The 22,669-nt window shown below is 41.7% G+C and overlaps 1 protein-coding gene across 1 annotated transcript in view; it reads right to left on the reverse strand.

The window, feature by feature from the left end:
- Nucleotides 1–576: 576 nt before the first annotated feature.
- Nucleotides 577–22,669, reverse strand: part of LOC126471609 (uncharacterized) — a 28,271-nt gene continuing 6,178 nt past the window's right edge. Inside the window, exon 2 of the mRNA XM_050099847.1 lies at nt 577–1,429. Coding sequence (XP_049955804.1) covers nt 1,109–1,429 — 321 coding nt within the window. The 3' untranslated portion in view covers nt 577–1,108. The remainder of the gene's footprint in view (nt 1,430–22,669) is intronic.

Here is a 22,669-nt window from a genome sequence, read left to right on the forward strand (position 1 = left end):
GGATCTACGCCGAATTGCCGGCGAGGAGTGGGACAACCTGGACCAATAATGCCTTGATGAACTTGTGGATAGTATGCCACGACGAATACAGGCATGCATCAGTGCAAGAGGACGTGCTACTCAGAGGTATCTGCGTGTATAGCAACCTAGACCACACCACCACTGAAGGTCTCGCTGTATAGTGGTACTACATGCAGTGTGTTGTTTTCATGAGCATTAAAATGGGAGGAAATGATGTTCATGTTTATCTCTATTCCAGTTTTCTGTAAATGTTCCGGAACCGATGTGATGCAAAACTTTATGTGTATTTCTTCCGCTTTTACATATGCTGTGTCATATGCACGCTGGTAAAAAATGAAAGTTATACATTAAATATGAAACCAAAGATTGTGAACACACAAGCAAATACAGTATACACCGTTACATTCCGTTGGTGAATTAGACTGAATTTTTTCAGCCCCCTTGCTCTCAATTTATATAGTATTTGCTTTCCAGGCAAATGGAAGAAGATGGAAAGGAAAGTAATTTTAATTAGGGAGCGGTTAATCAGAAAGAAACGAATAAAATATGCTTCATTGGTTTATTTCGACTTTTTACATTTATGCTCTTAATGATAGCAGAAAAAATCTCGAAAAAGAAACGAGAAGTTATACAAAGCAAGCATCTGAAGGAATTGGACAGACACTAAGTCCACCTAAAACATAATTTTATCTTTACGAACCCCAACTCCTCAACATAACTACTAAATCGCATCACTGGACCATTAAGGAGACGCGAATAGAAAGATTTTGATGCGATAAGGTCTAAGGAACCAGTGCATAGTAGCAGGCACGAAAATGTTGCGCAACTGACGCACACAGTTCGAGTACAATGGTGTTAATAATCACTGTATAAAGATTTAAATCTCGTTTCTTCAGACAGTCAGATATATTAATGAACTTGTCACCTAGCAAGGAAATGTGCGTCGAGAAATCTGATCACTAAAATGACGAATTGGAAACTACGTTGAGGATAAAAATACAGTAGCCACTTAGTGTACTGACAGAGAGTGGCTAGGAAGAAGTCGAGGGGAGATCCGCGTTGCGACGGTTCCGCGGGAAGCTGCCCCTTAGGCAATGGGCAGAGGCCGCAGGACTGCGCGGCGAAATCGGGCGGCGGGCGTGGTGGCGGGCACGGGCACCTGCTGGTGCTTGATGGCCTCCAGCACCTCCTTGTTGACGTACCAGAAGGGCTGGCGGTCCGGAGGCAGCTGCGACACGCGCGTCTCCAGGTCGTACTGCGACACCACCTCGCCCTGGCGGTTGTCGAGGCTGCTGCCGGACAGGTACTGCGGAAGCACGCCAGGGAAGCGGTGCCAGCCCACCGCGTACGGCGACACGTACTGCGCCGTCGCGGCAGCCGCCACAGCCAACACCAGAACCGCGCGCAGCTGCACAATGCCGAAACCAAATTCATAATGTGCGCACACGCATCCAAATCTAGCAGTATGGACGAAGGTCGTTTAGAAAAATATGCATTTGCTGAAAGCTTTACTGGCGCCTATGTAATAGCTGTATCTTCAAGAGTTATACTAGAAAAGACGAAGCTTCTACACTTTATCCATATTTAGTTCTTTGTTGGATTACGAATTTTAAAATAATAAGAAATTGTTGTTATGGTCTTCAGTCCTGAGACTGGTTTGACGCAGCTCTCCATGCTACACTATCCTGTGCAAGCTTCATCTCCCAGTACCTACTGCAGTCTACATCCTTCTGAATCTGGTTAGTGTATCCATCTCTGTTTCCCTCTACAATTTTTACCCTCCACGCTGCCCTCCAGTAAAACTGGTGATCCCTTTATGCCTCAGAACATGTCCTACCAACCGATTCCTTCTTCTAGTCAAGTTGTGCCACAAACTCTTCTTCCCAATTCTGTTCAATACGTCCTCATTAGTTATGTGATCTACCCATCTAATCTTCAGCATTCTTCTGTAGCACCAGACTTCGAAATCTTCTATTCTCTTCTTGTTTAAACTATTTATCGTCCACGTTTCACTTCCATACATGGCTACACTCCATACAAATACTTTCAGAAACGACTTCCTGACAAATCTATACTCGATGTTAAATTTCTCTTCTTCAGAAACGCTTCCCTTGCCATTGCCAGTCTACATTTTATATCCTCTCTACTACGACAATCATCAGTTATTTTGCTCCCCAAATAGCAAAACTCCTTTACTACTTTAAGTGTCATTTCCTAATCTAATTCCCTCGCCATCACTCAACTTAATTCGACTACATTCCATTATCATCATTTTCCATTTGTTGATGTTCATCTTATATCCTCCTTTCAAGACACTATCCATTCCGTTCAACTGCTCTTCCAAGTCCTTTGCTGTCTGACAGAATTACAATATCATCGGCGAACCTCAAAGTTTTTACTTCTTCTCCATGAATTTTAATACCTACAACGAATTTTTCTTTTGTTTCCTTTACTGCTTGCTCAATATACAGATTGAATAACATCGGGGAGAGGCTACAAAGCCTGTCTCACTCCTTTCCCAACCACTGCTTCCCTTTCATGCCCCTTGACTCATAACTGCCATCTGGTTTCTGTACAAATTGTAAATAGCCTTTCGCTCCCTGTATTTTACCCCGCAACCTTCAAAATTTGAAAGGAAGTATTCCAGTTAACATTGTCAAAGCTTTCTCCAAGTCTACAAATGCTAGAAATGTAGGTTTGCTTTTCCTTAATATTTCTTCTAAGATAAGTCGTAGGGTCAGTATTGCCTCACGTGTTCCAACATTTCTGCGGAATCCAAACTGATCTTCCCCGAGGTCGGCTTCTACCAGTTTTTCCATTCGTCTGTATAGAATTCGCGTTAGCATTTTGCAGCTGTGACTTATTAAACTGATAGTTCGGTAATTTTGTCGTCTGTCAACACCTGCTTTCTTTGGGATTGGAATTATTATATTCTTCTTGAATATCCTTCCAAAAAAGGATGACATGAGTTATTGAGCAATTTCTTCCTCTCGAGCTTCCAAAATTTTTGCTCATCCAGACAGACATTTAGTATTTGTAGCACAATTACAGCAAATGGCTAAACTTAACATTTGTGACAGCGACTGTTACGTTCGCTAAAGTTTCTTTCGAATTAATTCTAGAAATTAACAGAAGGCAACACCAGTCGATGGATAGGTACTGAGACATCAGTATATACGCCATTAGTCTAGTTTGAGAGATCGCAGGCGCGTCTAGAAAATTGCTGCCCGACCGTACTTGGGCGCGGTGTTTATAACCCAAAATTGAGGGCCGAGCCATGCTCGGGCTTTATCTACAAACCATGGGATTAAATTCTAAATGGTACCCAATGCGTTTATGTAATTTATAGTTCTGAAGTATTTTAGTTCTTTTAGGTGCTAGATCAGTGTAACCGGCTACCTTTTTTCAACGCGGATTACTGTAGTTTCTTAATATCCAAATTCAGCGATTGTTGGAACCAGAGAGTATCTTAAAACTTCCTATAAGATTCAAAGTGTGTGCCGTATTTTGACGCGAACCCAGAACTTTGCCTTAAGAGGGCAATGCTCTAACAACCGAGCTCCCCACGTGTGACTCAGAGGGGAGGTGCTGACAGAAGTGATGCTGCCAGTAGTCGGTAAGCTGTTTTTGTTCGGGTTAACAGTGATCAGGGGTTTACTATTTCTGTTATACAGAGTAGTCAGAAAAATGAAATGATCGTACGGCATTGTTGGCAGGGAGACCCCATGCGGGGTGTTCGGCCGCCCAAATTGCAAGTTCTTTTTAGCTGACGCCACTTCGGCGACTTGCGAGTCAATGATAATGAAATGATGACGAAAGACACAACGCTTAGTCATCTCGAGGCAGAGAAAATCATCGAACCCGGGAACCCGTGCGCGGGAAGCGAGAACTCTACCGCAAGACCACGAGCTGCGGACAAGGTGGTCAGAAAGAGGTATGTGTGTGTGCAGAACGAAGCAACGAATGAAGATTTTTTTTTTATTTTTTTTTAAGCAAGGCCGGTATTCGACTCCATGTCTCCTGGTCACTAGGCATATGCGCTAACCACTTCGCAACCCTGGCACAATGGCTTTGCACAACTGCATGGACTACGCTGTCACGTCTCCGCCCTCAATCCAAATTCCCATTCACGCCTCAGATCTTTGTATTTCCAATAAAGTAACAGAATTGCAGAGGCTCTCCAACTGTGTTGGGATAGCACCTCAGCATCTAACGAAATTGTTGATCCTGCCTGAAACCCAGGCATAGGTGCTTTACTCAAACTCAGCTATATGAAACGAAGTGACAGACGTGAATGGGAATTTGGATTGAGGGAGGACTGAGGGCAATCTATGCAGTTCTACAAAGTCACTACCAGGGTTGTGTAGAGGTTGGCGCATCTGCCTGGTGAGCAAGAGACCCAGGTTTGAATACTGGTCTTAGTACAAATTTTCATTCGTCGCTTCAATCTGCATATACATATCATAGACGTTTGAGATTTTAAAAGGTTTCTGAAACAATATAGTTTCAGTTCATGGTCAAGGTCTGTACAGCTTGTAAGGATGTCGGTGGTTAGGTTGAACTGAGATAATTGTTAAGAGAAAAATGTTAGATACGTTGTGCCGTTTCATAGTCAATTAGCATTGAAGTCAGCCAATCAGACTGTTGCGCGTGCAAATTCAAGCGGTCTGCCAGAAATGTTAGTGTCAGTTCTCATAGCGTAGATGATAGTGCACAAGACTGAAGAGACTTAGGTTCTGGTTCCATCCTTACTACCGTACCATATACAACTTTATCTCTCTTGTTCGGTTGAAGGATAACTAACGAAGAACACGTTTGGCGACACCGTCTCTGGCGGGCCACTTGCATTTGCGCACCCAACAGTCCAAATGGCGAACTTCAGTCCTAATTCGGATACGGCGCAACGTATTTAATTCTGTTTAACAATTATTTCTCAGCACGAACTACCCTGCAACACACAAGCTTTTCAGATTATTTTCAGGATCCCGTATTCTATTACTAGCTAAGTTTTGGTTAGGACATGTCTCAAAATTCTTGACGCACAATACATTTCCTTTTCAAAACGGCAACGAAGTCTCAGATATAGTGCAAGGAACAGGACTAACTTTGTTACCCTTTGTGCTACTTTAGTTTTTCTTATTGCGTTCCTTGTAAGTTTAATATGCTTGAGTGTTGACAGTATTGTTCAATACATTTTCTTATTATTAGTTATGTTACTATCTATATCTGTAATCTCATTCTACATATATGAACTTAATTCTCTAAAGTCCGCTGGAGTAATTTTTTGAAACATTTGCTTCTGGCCTCCTTTTCAAATTTCTTTCTTGATCTGTATTATATGAAAGCTTCAGGAGCTTCGCTGTTTGTATTCTTACAGATTCGTATGTAGCTTACCTTGTTCGCTTGCTTTCCCTGGAGGCACGACTACTTAAAATCATTTCACGACCTTTACTAGCTGCATTTTCTTCCAGTGCTACCTTGGGTTTTCCTGTTCATCCGAAACATTACAGCTGCAAGTTTCAGTATTGGAAGAATAGAATATTGTACACTCACTGGTGTTCTCCATATATAAAACACGTCCTGTGTTACAAAACTAGAACCATTCTGTTACATGTTTCCATGAAGTACTCCCTGTTGGGTGTGACGAGTATCGCCCAGGAGTTTGCTACTCCTCACTGCGTTGTTTTGCGTGCATGGGAAGTATACCGAAACACAGGTGCTGTTGCCTGACAGAGGTAGTCGACCACGTTCAACTACAGCAGCAGATGAGCAACAGGCAAGGAGGACCCACGCCAAGCAGCGGGTGCAACTGGAACCACATTTAACAGGACTGCAAGGCACGCAATCTTACTCGCCACTGACACCCACACACATGCGGCACCGTTTGCCGTGGCGTCAAGAGCATGGGAACTGGACCAACGAGGAGATTCAGTCAGCAGTTCTCGGATGAGAGCAGATTCAGTCTGAGTAGTAAATCTGGACGCACCCTTCATGGGGAGAGGTCTGAACACGTAGTGCACCCAGGAACAGTAGTGAGTGATCGATTTGGTGATCCATGAGCTACGGTGCGGTGAAGTATAATGTTGCGTGGGCGTATTGACATCCAGATCTCTCAAGATCGTACACTCGCCGATCAATCGATCAATGTTATTGTAATAATTTCCACTGCTGCCTCTTTTCAGGTATGGATTCGGTTCGGACTTCGTTTTATGGACGACAATGCGCGACCGCATTGAAAAGCCCAGGTGAAAGAGCTCTTGGAACGAGAGGATTTCTACGAATGGACTAGTTTACCCGCTCCCCCGACTGAACCCCATCGAGTGTGTGTTGATTTGGAAGACTGCAGTCCGTCTATATGGACCGACTGTTTAGCAGATGTCAACCACGATGGCGGAGGAATCAGACACCCTACTCAAGACCTCTTCACCAGTCTCGTGGCCAACATAGGAGCACACTGCAGAGCATGAATTGCCGTCCGTTGTGATCGCGCCCCCCACCCCCCTATTAAGAGCCGTGTCCCGCCTTTTGTGATGATCGGGGGACCATCACAAATCGCGTTGACTTCAGTGTAATTTGTCTTTTATTCAACGTGTCATGTCTGTCTCATTGCGTATTTCTTTGAGTTACCTTCTGTAGTATATTGTAGCAGTTCTTTCTTTATATGGTCCAAGTTTCATCGAGCTACGTTACTTGGCAGTGACACCATGCGTTAGTTACTTTGGTTCTTAAGTCTTTCACTCCAGTGTAGTATCGACACCACGAATACTTTGTTGTTGTAGTTTCCAACTTAATTGTTCCTTTTGTGGCCACGGTCATGTGATTACAAGCGATGTTGCTTTTACTGCTGCATTTAGCAGGTCAAGTTGCCTACTGAAGTCAATGCTATTAGCTCTATATATTATTTCAGATGTCACCAATAGCCTTTCTGAAAGGGCGCCACCTGTTTGCCTTTGACAGTGAGATCGGTGTGGTGATAGAATAACGTAATACTATGACGATCAATAATGTACTCCCGCCTCAGAAAAAATTGAGGTCTTTAGTTTATACGAAAAATAACATGTCGCTGCATTACAGCTCCTCTGAGTCTATAGTGAGGGCAGCTTTTCCTTTGCTCAACACCGGGTTGCCTTGTCGTCGCACTGAGGTAGGGAAGATTTTTAAACGTGGCTCTGACTGCAAGTTTCACCTACCAGCAGTTTGTCCTAAATGAATGGAGTGCTTCGTCACCTTTCATTGGTTATGGTATTGACAATGTTCACTGAACGGTAAATTTTGAATAGGAGCGATGGATATACTTATGACCAAACATCGTTGCACCTGATGATGTGGCTTTAGGTCACGAAACCTGTTGTGTTTAAACAAATAATTTTACCAGTTGTTAGCCGAATTCTTCCGAACATGCCTTTCCACAGCTGCGGATACACAGAATATGAAATAGGTTGTGATTACAGTATCTATCTTGGCCAGAAAGTTAAGTAATAGCTAGGAAGTCTGAGCGGGTGCATTATCGTGGTGCAAAATGAATAAACTGTTTCGCCTCTAATCAAATATCTCTCTTTTTCGGATGGCGTTTAAATTTTACGTAGTACTACTTAATTGTCGCTCGACCTTGTTGCAGTAACTCCTGGCGCACTAAGGCGTTCCATTAGAAGAACACAGTTAACGTAACCATATTTGAGCGCACTTGGAGCTTTTTCGGTTTTCGTGATCCAGAATGCTTCCATTCTGATCTAAACACTACGTTGTGTGCCACCATAGCACACAGTATGTCAGTCATCCATAAAATAATTTTCTTAGCGTGCCATGACATGTGCCCGTTAGTAATAAAATTGGAGTTTTATAACCTAATGATAGTTCAAAAATGGTTCAAATGGCTCAGAGCTTTGGGACTAAACATCTGATGTCATCAGTCCCCTAGAACTTAGATTAGTTAGGTTTAAGTAGTTCTAAGAACATCACACACATCCATGCCCGAGGCAGAATTCGAACCTGCGACCATAGCAGTCGCGCGGTTCCGGACTGAAGCGCCTAGAACCGCTTGGCCGCCACTAATGACAGTTACGACATCATGGTCCATCACCTGTTATGACAGGTTTAAGTAGTTCTGCGGCGTCGTCAACTTCATCTAGACTCTTGGGTAACTTGCACTCGCCTCTGGTTTTGTTCTATATTAATTTTCAACAAATTATAATGTGAATTAAATACCCGAAAACAAAAAATTGTTGCGTTAGCCAGCATTATCAGTGACTTCTCCCATTGTGATTCGGCGATCATCTATAATACTTTCACTTTTTCCGCCATCTCGTTCGTCAATGAATGCTGAGGCGTTCAGAACTCTTCATATTCAACGTCTTCACAGCCTTTGTCGTGACGTTTAACACCATTCGTATGCTTTACTCGTAGCAAACTTATCTAAGCAATATTCAACACTGTATTAAATTTTCTCTCTTAACCGAATAAGATGCAGAAGAGTTTTAAAAATGTCCAACACTATCCCATTTTATACGAAAGACATAATCGCAGATACTACCAAAACATATGTAGCTTCAGACAACTGACAACGGAAGGGATATACGATACGGCTAACACTGTACAGATACTTTCAGACACGATTATGAACACCTAAAGTTACGCGCTTCCTAACTAATACAACACGCGAAATTACAAAATTCCTGTTACTTTCTGAACACACATTGAGTTCTCCCACATGATAGGAAATTCGTTGCAAACTTCAACTAAAGAGAATAGGAGTAGTTGTTAAAGACACGACCAATGGCCATTAGAGAAAAATACGTATCTGTTTTGCGAGCAGACTCAGGGCGAAGTAACACTACAGGTTGAACGCTTTTTGTATTAACTAAAAATATTCAGCTTTAGGACCTGTTACACGAACAGGTATTACGTACTTATTATCCTACATGAAGCATCAACATCTCTTGATGCAAGTACTATCCACACGTAATGGTGCAACAGATTGATATGCAGCGATAATCTTAATTTGGTCCTTTCTTCACAGTTCAGATGACGCAGTTCTGTAATGCTCCAATGCCGATATTATGCTGTTGACAGTTTGTGGATATTTTCTTGTGTATAGCGGGTACTTTGGAATGTACATTAACAGGGTTTGTTGAATGTTCATATACTGAGAAGAATACATTCGAAATGAATATGCCCACTGTCATATCTGAATGATTAGGATTCAAGTTTTATTTTTTTCAAGCTGCATATTCTGAGATCTTAGGTAAACAATAATAGCTACAAAAACCATCAATAGACCGTCGGTATCATTTGGGGAAATATTCCAAGAGTGCTGGATCAGAGTGTGGCGTTTCTTCTAACTGAATATTATGATCCTGTTTATGTAAACGGAAATTTACATGGTCTGGCCAAGGTGAGGTTTCGCAGCATATCCCTGAACGACCGCTGTTGACGAAAGTGGCTGATTTTATTTGTCATGTTAACGCCAACGAGAGTTTCGCCTCACGAATAGTGCGTTCAGTTTCTGAAGATAGGCATAGAATTTGCTGGTGTAAGGATCTGAAATATTCTATCAGTTGGAAGGCTGAAAGAGTACAACGAACTGGTGACAATTAAAAATTTGACATTCTTCATCTGTTGACATGCAGCCTCTTTCATAAACTTTGAATCTTCATTTGCAGGAAGATGTCGAGGGGCAGTAGGGCAAAATGCGAAGACTTGCGCTATTATCTCTTCTTTGTTATCTGGTATTTCTTTTATTCTTTACGGATGCTGAAATTACTCTTACAGGTAACTAGTGGGCGCGTATCTTTTATGAGCTGTAGTATTTACGTTTTTTTTGTTTTGGTTTTAGGGCGCAAAACTGCTATGGTCATTAGCGCCCGGTCCGTGACTTAGGAAACAGTAAAAAACCGAAAATGGAAACCAGCAGCAATGGGAACGAAAGTCATAAAATTTGAGAAACTAAAAGCAGAAGGAAGGCTTAAAAATCCACTACAGAAAGGGGTTGGTTGTCCCCAAAAAAAAGCTTCAAATGACTGACGTCATTTCACTGGCGCTAATGAACTCGAGAACGCGATCGGCTGAGCGCGTGTCATCTGCTAAAATCGACGATATATCAGGCGATAGCTGTAGACGGGAGCGTAACTGATTAAAATAGGGGCACTCAATTAAAAGGTGTCTTACCGTCCACAGCTGAGAGCAGTGGGGACAGAGTGGGGGAGAATCGCCTCTTAAAAGATTTCGATGGCTAAAAAGACAGTGCCCTATCCGGAGTCTAGTTAAAATTACCTCCTCCCGACGACGCGTTCGGGAGGAAGAGGTCCAAGCACAAGGAAGAGCTTTCACGTCCCGCAATTTATTATTGGGAAGTGTCGACCAATGCGCGTGCCATAAATGAACAACACGACGACATAAAACGCTCCGTAGATCGGCGAAGGGAATCGACTGAATAGCTGGCCGAAGAAAGACTGCAGCCTTGGCTGCAATATCGGCCGCCTCATTTCCACACATACCAACGTGTCCCGGGAGCCAGAGGAACGCCACCGAGACGCCCCCCACGTGGAGCAAGCGCAGACAGTCCTGAATCCGGTGGACCAGAAGGTGTACAGGGTAGAGAGCTTGGTAACTGAGGAGAGAGCTGAGAGAATCTGAGCAGATAACGTACTGTATCCGCTGATGGCGGCGGATGTAGTGGACAGCCTGGAGAACAGCGTAAAGCTCCGCAGAATAAACCGAACACTGGTCGGGAAGCCGAAAGTGATTTGGGGTGTCGCCAACAATATAGGCACTCCCTACACCTAACTATGTTTTCGAGCCGTCGGTGTAAATAAATGTGGCGTCCGTCATTTGTGCACATAGAGCAGCAAATGCCCGACGATAAACAAGTGACGGGGTACCATCCTTGGGAAATCGACAAAGGTCACGGAGCAGGCAGATCCGGGGACGGGGCCAAGGCGGTGCTGTACCCCAAGTTGTCAAGAAGGTTTTAGGAAAGCGGAAGGAAAGAGAATGGAGCAGTTGACGGAAGCGGACTCCCGGTGGTGGTAGGGAGGAGGGGCGGCCTGCATACCCTACATCAAAGGAGGCGTCGAAAAAATGTCATGGCCTGGATTAGCAGGCATGGAAGACAGATGGCTAGCATAACGACTCAGAAGGACTGCTCGCCGATTAGACAGCGAAGGTTCAGCAGTCTCAGCATAAAGGCTTTCCACAGGGCTGGTGTATAGCATTTATGTGAAACCCAGTTCCCAGCGACCGAGCAATCTGCCCAATTTCTGTCATACTGTTATACATATTTACGACCTTTTATACCTACGAGTCATAATGCCATTTCCTCTTAAGTTTACACCTCTACTCTTTACTGTGTGAATTAGGCTTAACAATGACCTTTCTGGTCACATAGCGCACTGCTGAGTTTGCGAATGCAAGTTTTCTCTAATCCTAGTTGCTTATTACCAGTATTGTTCTATGCACCGTTGTGTCTGGATTACCACACATTCACGTTGTGATTTTCAAACACTGAAGGTATAATGCAAACTACCTATCAGTAAAGTGAGCGAAGAGCATGCATAATTTGAGGCCTGAACTTCAGACACCAATATAGAGGATAAATCGAACGACCGTTATCCAGAAAGGTAAGACCCTCAATACGTCCTATCCTCGCCTATGCAAATGTAGCCTGGATCTCTGCCCTCACAAAGTTTTATCGCTTTCTTCAAATCCTTGAGCTCGCATATTATACTAGTAATGAAGATGCCACATTGCAGACCCGAACCTGTAAAAACTGAGCCCACTGGCGTACGTGTACCGCAAATCCCATGTCCACATCTAGACACTCCACATATTTCCCAGGGCAGTTTTAATCGCTTTTCCCTCCCAGACTATGAATAATCACGTATCTGGGATGTAAGGGCTCAGACAGGTTACGGTTGATAGGATGGGCAGAGGACGGTTCAGGAGGAGGAGATTAGTGTTTAACGCCCCGTCGACAACGAGGTCATTAGAGACGGAGCGCAAGCTCGGATGAGGGAAGGATGGGGAAGGAAATCGGCCGTGCCCTTTCAAAGGAACCATCCCGGCATTTGCCTGAAGCGATTTAGGGAAATCACGGAAAACCTAAATCAGGATGGCCGGAGACTGGATTGAACCGTCGTCCCCCCCGAGTGCGAGTCCAGTGTGCTAACCACTGCGCCACCTCGCTCCGTAGGACGGTTCAAAACCATTTCTTAGTGAGAAGCGTATCATCGTTATTGTATAATTTAAGTGCGTGCGTGTGGATATAAACTGCTTTTTACCATGGCTGAAGATCGACAGCTAGGTACCTACTAGACCATCACAACATGGCGACTGTAAATAGCTGATAAAAAACTGTGCTGCCAATTATCTTACTGCTTACGATAATTGTTGATGCCTATGAGATCTTCCCTGGAATATTGCTAACAGGAGTATCGTACGGATCTAAGCATGTAAGCATGCATGGCGATAGCTGTAGATTGCCACAAGCGTACAAAATTTGACATACATATTCCACTCCTACAAAGAGCGTAATGTAAGTCGCACACTCTACGAAATTTGGGGACTCCAGTTCTGGTATTCATTATAAAACATTTTGCTAACTTTTTTCGTCTCCATTCTTACCTACGTTTACATAGCAACTTCAGGTAAGCACAAAACAAGCATCTCTGGTAGGTTTCAGAAATGCCAAGGGCTACCAATCCTGAAGTTTACTGTGCGAACCAGTCAGATACAGTAAACTATGGCGAGTGATTCCGTTGCGTATAACGCATGTTGTTCTAAAGGAAACATGTGAAACTGAGGCAGGGACATCCATTGACAGTTCTGTTGCCTGTACTGTTCTATTTTCGTGATAGCGCTGCGACTTATAAATCACTGCTCATAAGAATGTTTACGCGACTAAGTGGCGTTACATTTTAAATGTCGTCAATTGTGTGGAGCACCGGAAGAACGTTGACTGTAGTGATTAATAATGGTAAATTGTGTAGCTTCAAATGTGCCTGGCGGATGACCAACGAACAACCTGTTCTGACGACGGTAGAATCAGTAACTTACAAAAAAACAGTTGTGGTCCAATAATAAAGTTTGAATAGCAAGTAGAGACACAATGGGGTTATTAAAAGACATGTGAAACAAATATTAAACGTCAATAACAAGGCACTACACGATGTGCAAAACTAATTTCCGTGGATTTAGAGATCTGTCTCCAACACTAAATCAAAAGAAATTCAAAGGCCCAATTTCTGAACCATTTCAGATGCGAGCAAGAGTTGGACAAGGACTTTCCCCTGCACTCTAATCGCGCTTGGGGAAGAATCGTTAGAAAATGGTGAACTGTATGACAAAAAGCTGGAATAATTCAAAATCAACTGCCTGGCCTTTGGGTGTATCCTTGCAATCTTTGTCAAAGATATAGAATCAGCTATCACCTAAATAAACCTCATCCGAAGAATATTAAAGAAAGCACGGCTATAAATCTCGACATACAAAACAGAATGCAAGACTCGTATTGTAGGTTCCTCTAACCGTTGATAACACATTTTAGAAAAATTAACAGTTCAAAAATTTAAATATGTCTTACAAATCACTCAAACCACTGAAATGAGCAAAGAAGCTAATAATGCTACATCCCAGAAGATGGAGATGATATACGGTATCAACTCAATGACGCTACATAAAAACCTATAGCCATTAACGCGAAAATCAGACGCTACGAAACAGTTGTAAAACCACAAGTGCTCTATGCAGCAGACTGCATTGCCATACTTAAAGTGGGATAAATAGAATAAGTGGAGATAAAAACGAGTCTTTCGAAAAGGTCAGAGAACCACCATAGAAGAAAACGGCAGTTAAAAATTATGAAGCAACAAAGGAGTATGAAAAAATTCTGGAACTCTTAATCCAGAGAAGGCGGATAAATTTCTTTGGAAGTGTAAAAAGAATGAAGAAAAATAGATGGACTAAAAGAATTATACAGTATTTCAATAACGAACGAAACTCCAAGGATCAAATATCATGAGAAAGACTGAGAGGAGATTAAAATAACGTAAAATATTCGAAAAAATTCAGAACCAAAAGTGAAAAACTTCAAGGCGGTTTCAAGAAAAAAGTGGAAAAATGTTTACTCAGGAACAAAAACAATGAGAAATTAAAAACGCTAAGAACGGAAGAAGAACCTCATTGGAAATAACATCTCCCCTCATTAACTGTTTTACGTGGTTTACAACTGGCCTTATTCCATGTTAGAAGGAAACAAATTCCGCCTCATTTCTTTTCATTATAACCTGCTGGTAAGCATATCCATAAGATTTAACTCTAATAGTAAAAATTTTCGTTTGTCTTTAGCCGGTTGGCATCTTTGAAAGGAACAAATTGGTTGCCTGAGAATTTTTGTGCGTTTTACTATCCACTAAAGCTGAACGCGCGGTCTATACGTATTATATAGTCTCCAGTACATTTTAAGTGGTGCATATTTTGCTTTATTTTTTGTAACCTAGGTTGGTGTAAATATCATTCAATGTGTAAATTTTAAGTAAAACACAATTTCACACAACGTTATCTCTTACTAAGTATTTCAGGTTTTCAAAGGAACTAAAATTTTCTCTGGAGTGCTTATTTTTAAGCTTATTCCTAACTTAAGAATTCACAATCTTGGGAACTTGCGTTTATGTGTAAATAGAAGTGAAAGGGAAGCAGTTGCGTATATATTTACAGAATTTGTGTCACTAAGCCTGTTTCCAAGTGTGCCTTTTTTCATATTACACCAGGTGCTACTTTATGAGAAGGGAACTAAACTGCATGGCCAGGCCTGTGTATCCCAACATAGAAATTTACACACAGGAAGTCCTGTGCTATGCTTTATATAATGTACTTTTAACAAAGGGATTCCAATATTATTTCCATTTAATATAAGTGGAGCTGATAATTTGACAATGATTTTCCTCATACGTCTACATCTACGTGATTACTCTGCTATTCACAATAAAGTGCCTGGCAGAGCGTTCAATGAACCACCTTCAAGCTGTGTCTACCATTTCACACTAACGACGCACGGGAAAGACGAGCACTTCAGTTTTTCTGTGCGAGCCCTGATTTATTTTATCGTGATGATCAATTCTCCCTATGTAGGTGTGTACCAACAGAACGTTTGGAAAACACCTTTGTTTTAATGATTGCCACTCCAATTCACGTATCATGTCTGTGGCAAGTAAATGAGCTGCCCTTCTTTGAACTTTTTCCGATGTTATCCGTCAGTCCCACCTGATGCGGATCCCACACCGCCCAGCAGTGCTCCAGAATAGGGCGGTTAAGCGTGGTGTAAGTCTCTTTAGTAGACCTGTTGCACCTTTTAAGTGTTCTGCCAATGTATCGCAGTCTTTGATTTGCTCTACCCACAACACTACGTGATAGTTAAAATTTAGGTTATTTGTAATTGTAATCCTTAAGTATTTAGTTGAATTTACAGCCTTCAGATTTGTGACTTATCGCCTAATCGAAATTTAGCGGATTTCTTTTAGTACTCATGTGAATAACTTCACACTTTTCTTTATTCAGGGTCAATTGCCACTTTTCGAACCACACCGATATCGCATCTAAATAATTTTGCAATTCGTTTTGGCCATCTGGTAACTTCACAAGACGGTAAATGACAGCATCATCTGCAAACAATCTAAGAGGGCTACTCAGATTGTTTCCTACGTCGTTAATATAGGTCAGGAACAACAGAGGGTCTATAACACTTCCTTGGGGAACGCCGGATATTACTCCTGTTTTAATCGATGACTTTCCGTCTATTACTACGAACTGTGACCTTTCTGACAGGGAATCACGAATCCAGTAGCACAACGGAGGTGGTGTTCCATAGGCGAGCAGTTTGGTTAGAAGACGCTTGTCAGGAACGGTGTCTAAAGCCTTTTGAAAATCTAAAAATATGGAATCAATTTTACATACCCTGTCGATAGCACTCATTACTTCATGAGCATAAAGAGCTAGTTGTGTTTCATAAGAACGATGTTTTCTGAATCCGTGCTGCCTGTGTCAAATGCTTTTCTTCGAGGTAATTCATAACGTTCGAACATAGCCGGCACCACAGCTATTTTAATGCTTATAGCTTACTTTTATGTGGCAGAAAATCACTTCAAAATAGCCTAAAGGAAGAAATTACTCTTCTAACAGTAAAATACAACAAGCGGAAAAATGCCATCTTAATAGTTTTACAGTCGTTGAAGGCCACGGTCTCCAATATGTCATCATATGACAAAATTGCACACTCCATGTAGTTTCTTTGTAGCCGTTAGTAGGAACTGAAGTACTCAACAAGAAAGATATTGCTCAATGTTATAATGGTGGGCAGATTTCAACTGTAGACTTCTGATAAATTTTCAGTTTACCTACCAAAATCGTGCTGTGATTTGACACTTGGATCGTGCTTTAGGTTTTAACGCGAGCGTTAACTGATGGCTTTTAGTATTGTATTCAATGACCTCTATAAGCCAGATGGTAAATTCAGAACCACTACGCGGTATTAAATTTACAAGTGAATTTAAAGTTTTCACAAACTCTTCGTTGAGCATTGCATGAGATAGAAGTCTAGACGATATATGGCGCTCAGAACACTGACATCGCCGGTGTGGACAGCGAGTTTTCCTCCCAATGTGTACCGTAATTTTCGTTTTAATCCCACTCGCGAATGTTCTGTCATTTCGAAGCATTAAACGGAAGAGCGGCTACCACCATCTGCGTTGTATTGTTTTTATCGTCAACTGACACTTTCTTGCTTAACTGACTGCTGCGTGATGTTCAAGGCATAATGCACAAATGATGTTTTTGCTTCTAATAGTCTTCACTACGTCTCTGTGCTGCACCATCAGGTCCATTACTTTAGGTTATAGAAGTCCAATTTTATTACTAACAGGCACATGCCATGTGATGCTAAGAAAATTTTATGGAATTTCAGACGTGCTGTGTGATATGGTAGCATAATATCATTTAGTGCTAGTCTTTTACCGACGCAAAAAGTCTCCGGTTTCTTTATATCGCTGGTTGCATAAGAACCAATTTTGCAAATAATGCCGTTCAAGCTGTGCAAAGTAAGGTATCTAAGTGTATATTCCGTCAAGTGGCAATATTTTGTATGTGTTTGACGAGACTGGACGTGAGTGTCGTTCCATGTCCCGTCATGGGTCTCTCGATGTAAACTGTGTGAGCCTTAAAGCAGGCCTATAAACCCATCTTCAACAATGCAGTCTTTGTCTAATCGTTTTGACGCCGACAAAAAAAAATTGTTCAAATTGCTGTGAGCACTATAGGACTTAACTTCTGAGGTAATCAGTCCCCTAGAACTTAGAACTACTTAAACCTAGCTAACCTAAGGACATCACACACATCCTTGCCCGAGGCAGGATTCGAACCTGCCACCGTAGCGGTCGCGCGGTTCTAGACTGAAGCGCCTAGAACCGCTCGGCCACACTGGCCGGCTTGACGCCGGTATATTACAATATAAACACTAGTACAATGCAACTGATCTCGTGTTAGTTTTGGAAATTTTCTGTAGATATTGCACGTTTCTGGTGGACCAGCAAAAGCTATTAGATGCCAGTTCCTGCATTTGTGGGCACGAAAGGTAGTACTAGTTAAGAAGGTATGACATTACTTCACGGAGAGCGAACAGTTTCTATAGATTGAAGTTATTTTTTGATTTCAGTTAGTCACTGACTGGTAATCAGTCTTTGTGTCTCACTTAACTGTCTCAAAGGGATGATGTGCGAAAGCTTACGCCAAAATGAGGTCCTCCAGTTATTTTGGCCGCGAGGCTAAGTGTGTTCATCCAGCACTACGGAACTCCTGAGATATTAAGTTGGCTATTCAGTCCCCACCAAAGAGTTTGATCTTACTCCCTATCCGTCCTTGCCGTGAAACTGTGCAAGTGAGAAATTAATCACACCATTAAAAAGGAACCTCAACATGATTCCGAAGCGGCTACAAACACTACTGCGAAAATATGAAGTCTTTCCAAAATTTTAACCATAGATATTTTATCTTTTAAGTCAGATGACCAGTTATTAATTGTGAACAAATATTTTTTTCTTTTACTTTCAACCTTAAGGAATAACTATAAATTCAAACCAACGAGTATTTGACGAATGCTGTAACTGACTTCGTACAGTCTGACATAGTACGGCCTACTCAGATGCTTAATTTTCTTCATGAATTACTCTATCATGGAATAATGGTTCAAAACATATACATGATGACCACGATGAAAGATACACCTGACTGAGCGCTCATGTGACATCATTGCTCTATAAATCAATAATGAAACATATGCTATGCTATACCGTAGCTGTAAGACAACGCCAGATTTTGAAGTGGGCTTTTGCGACCAGTTGCTTTAAGGTCATTTTCTTGAGATGCCCTACCACATAACTAGTTGAGCCGGAAATGTTTTGCTTCTGTCAGTCAAGTGATAGTGCTAATGATGTTTACGTACCTTGCCAGAGCAGCAGAAGCTCTCTACATAATCACAGGAAAGTTTTCGAGCTATCATGAACGAGGCACAGGACAGACATTTAACTGAATTTTCACATAGATAACTAAGTTTTTGAGAAGAAGGTCAAGTCGAAAAATCTGCGTAGCTCCTTTTAAGTAAAAGCATCGAGATTACAAAGCGAAAGGTTACTTTGAACACATACTAACTAAATTGTCTTCCAACCTGATTACCAGCTCACTGAGCTATTACGGATGGAATGCAGATTTTGATGTGGAATGTGAACCACCGGCGACGTACAATTTGCCACATATACTACGTATAGTCGGGGAACGAAGATTAAGCAGTTAACCTTACATTTCATTCGTAACTGGAGCGGGATGAATTTTTAATATCTAGGTCAGTTTAATCATTGTCTCACACAGTTTTCCAAGTCATACATGTAACATCCAATGTTTTTACAGTAGTTTCATGGAACAAAATAGAGTCAAGGACACTAAGTTGTATTCAGTTCATAAGAAAGAAGTAGTAGAAACGAATAGAAGAAAATTAGAGAAACTATGTGAATTTGATACTAAGATTCATGTTAAGCTAAAACAAGGAAAGGTTATTCGAATGAATTTAAAGCATCGTACAGGGAAAATATCAGAGCCACAGAAAGAACACTGTGTGACTGAAGGGGTGTACAGTTGTTACACGATAGGGGAAAAAGAGGATTCTCCAGGAAAGCCGGAGAACCGCAGGCTTAAACTAATCTTGAAGGAAACCGATACTTAGGGAGAATACTAGATGGAAATCAGAAGTATTAGCACCAGAAGTATAGGTAAATAGCTCAAGTCAATTGACCCTTCTTGGAAAAAAGAGTTTAAAGTTGTTCGACAGCTGTTGTTGTTGTCGTCTTCAGTCCTGAGACTGGTTTGATGCAGCTCTCCATGCTACTCTATCCCGTGCAAGCTTCTTCATCTCCCAGTACCTACTGCAACCTACATCCTTCTGAATCTGCTTAGTGTATTCATCTCTTGGTCTCCCTCTACAATTTTTACCCTCCACGCTGCCCTCCAATGCTAAATTTGTGATCCCTTGATGCCTCAAAGCGTGTCCTACCAACCGATCCCTTCTTCTAGTCAAGTTGTGCCACAAACTTCTCTTCTCCCCAATCCAATTCAATACCTCCTCATTAGTTACGTGATCTACCCACCTTACCTTCAGCATTCTTCTGTAGCACCACATTTCGAAAGCTTCTATTCTCTTCTTGTCCAAACTAGTTATCGTCCATGTTTCACTTCCATACATGGCTACACTCCATACAAATACTTTCAGAAACGACGTCCTGACACTTAAATCTATACTCGATGTTAACAAATTTCTCTTCTTCAGAAACGATTTCCTTGCCATTGCCAGTCTACATTTTATATCCTCTCTACTTCGACCATCATCAGTTATTTTACTCCCTAAATAGCAAAACTCCTTTACTACTTTAAGTGTCTCATTTCCTAATCTAATTCCCTCAGCATCACCCGATTTAATATGACTACATTCCATTATCCTCGTTTTGCTCTTATATCCTCCTTTCAAGACACTGTCCATTCCGTTCAACTGCTCTTCCAAGTCCTTTGCTGTCTCTGACAGAATTACAATGTCATCGGCGAACCTCAAAGTTTTTACTTCTTCTCCATGAATTTTAATACCTACAACGAATTTTTCTTTTGTTTCCTTTACTGCTTGCTCAATATACAGATTGAATAACATCGGGGAGAGGCTACAAAGCCTGTCTCACTCCTTTCCCAACCACTGCTTATCTTTCATGCCCCTTGACTCATAACTGCCATCTGGTTTCTGTACAAATTGTAAATAGCCTTTCGCTCCCTGTATTTTACCCTTGCCACCTTCAGAATTTGAGAGTATTCCAGTTAACATTGTCAAAAGCTTTCTCTAAGTCTACAAATGCTAGATACGTAGGTTTGCCTTTTCTTAATCTTTCTTCTAAGATAAGTCGTAAGGTTAGTATTGCCTCACGTGTTCCAACATTTCTACGGAATCCAAACTGATCTTCCCCGAGGTCCGCTTCTACCAGTTTTTCCATTCGTCTGTAAAGAATTCGCGTTAGTATTTTGCAGCTGTGACTTATTAAACTGATAGTTCGGTAATTTTCACATCTGTCAACACCTGCTTTCTTTGGGATTGGAATTATTATATTCTTCTTGAAGTCTGTGGGTATTTCGCCTGTCTCATACATCTTGCTCACCAGATGGTAGAGTTTTGTCATGACTGTCTCTCCCAAGGCCATCAGTAGTTCTAATGGAATGTTGTCTACCCCCGGGGCCTTGTTTCGACTCAGGTCTTTCAGTGCTCTGTCAAACTCTTCACGCAGTATCTTATCTCCCATTTCGTCTTCATCTACATCCTCTTCCATTTCCATAATATTGTCCTCAAGTACATCGCCCTTGTATAAACCCTCTATATACTCCTTCCACCTTTCTGCCTTCCCTTCTTTGCTTAGAATTGGGTTGCCATCTGAGCTCTTGATATTCATAAAAGTGGTTCTCTTCTCTCCAAAGGTCTCTTTAATTTTCCTGTAGGCAGTATCTATCTTACCTCTAGTCAGACAAGCCTCTACATCCTTACATTTGTTCTCTAGCCATCCCTGCTTAGCCATTTTGCACTTCCTGTCGATCTCATTTTTGAGACGTTTGTATTCCTTTTTGCGTGCTTCATTTACTGCATTTTTATATTTTCTCCTTTCATCAATTAAATTCAATATTTCTTCTGTTACCCAAGGATTTCTACTAGCCCTCGTATTTTTACCTACTTGATCCTCTGCTGCCTTCACTACTTCATCCCTCAGAGCTACCCATTGTTGTTCTACTGTATTTCTTTCCCCCATTCCTGTCAATTGTTCCCTTATGCTCTCCCTGAAACTCTCTATAACCTCTGGTTCTTTCAGTTTATCCAGGTCCCATCTCCTTAAATTCCCACCTTTTTGCAGCTTCTTCAGTTTCAATCTGCAGTTCATAACCAATAGATTGTGGTCAGAATCCGCATCTACCCCTGGAAATGTCTTACAATTTAAAACCTGGTTCCTAAATCTCTGTCTTACCATTATATAATCTGATACCTTTAGTATCTCCAGGATTCTTCCATGTATACAACCTTCTTTTATGATTCTTGAACCAAGTGTTAGCTATGATTAAGTTATGCTCTGTGCAAAATTCTACCAGATGGCTTCCTCTTTCATTTCTTACCCCCAATCCATATTCACTTATGTTTCCTTCTCATCCTTTCCCTACTATCGAATTCCAGTCATCCATGACTATTAAATTTTCGTCTCCCTTCACTATCTGTATCTCATCATACATTTCATCAATCTCTTCATCTGCATAGCTAGTTGGCATATAAACTTGTACTACTGTGGTAGGCATGGGCTTTGTGTCTATCTTGGCCACAATAATGCATTTGCTATGGTGTTGGCAGTAGCTTACCCACACTGCTATTTTTTTATTCCTTATTAAACCTACTCCTGCATTACCCCTATTTGATTTTGTATTTATAACCCTGTAATCACCTGACCAAAAGTCTTGTTCCTCCTGCCACCGAACTTCACTAATTCTCACTATATCTAACTTTAACCTATCCATTTCCCTTTTTAAATTTTCTAACCTACCTGCCCGATTAAGTGATCTGACATTCCACGCTCCGATCCGTAGAACGCCAGTTTTCTTTCTCTTGGTAACGACGTCCTCTTGAGTAGTCCCCGCCCGGAGATCCGAATGGGGGACTATTTTACCTCCGGAATATTTTACCCAAGAGGACGCCATCATCATTTAATCATACAGTAAAGCTGCATGTCCTCGGGAAAAATTACGGCTGTAGTTTCCCCTTGCTTTCAGCCATTCGCAGTACCAGCACAGCAAGGCCGTTTTGGTTAATGTTACAAGGCCAGATCAGTCAATCATCCAGACTATTGCCCCTGCAACTACCGAAAAGGCTGCTGCCCCTCTTCAGGAACCACATGTTTGTCTGGCCTCTCAACAGATACCCCTCCGTTGTGGTTGCACCTACGGTACGGCCATCTGTATCGCTGAGGCACGCAAGCCTCCCCACCAACTGCAAGGTCCATGGTTCATGGGGGAAGGTTCGACAGCTATGCAATCGAAAAATTAAGCTTTC

The sequence above is a fragment of the Schistocerca serialis genome, chromosome 3 (assembly GCF_023864345.2).
Source record: "Schistocerca serialis cubense isolate TAMUIC-IGC-003099 chromosome 3, iqSchSeri2.2, whole genome shotgun sequence".
Classification (NCBI taxonomy): domain Eukaryota; kingdom Metazoa; phylum Arthropoda; class Insecta; order Orthoptera; family Acrididae; genus Schistocerca; species Schistocerca serialis.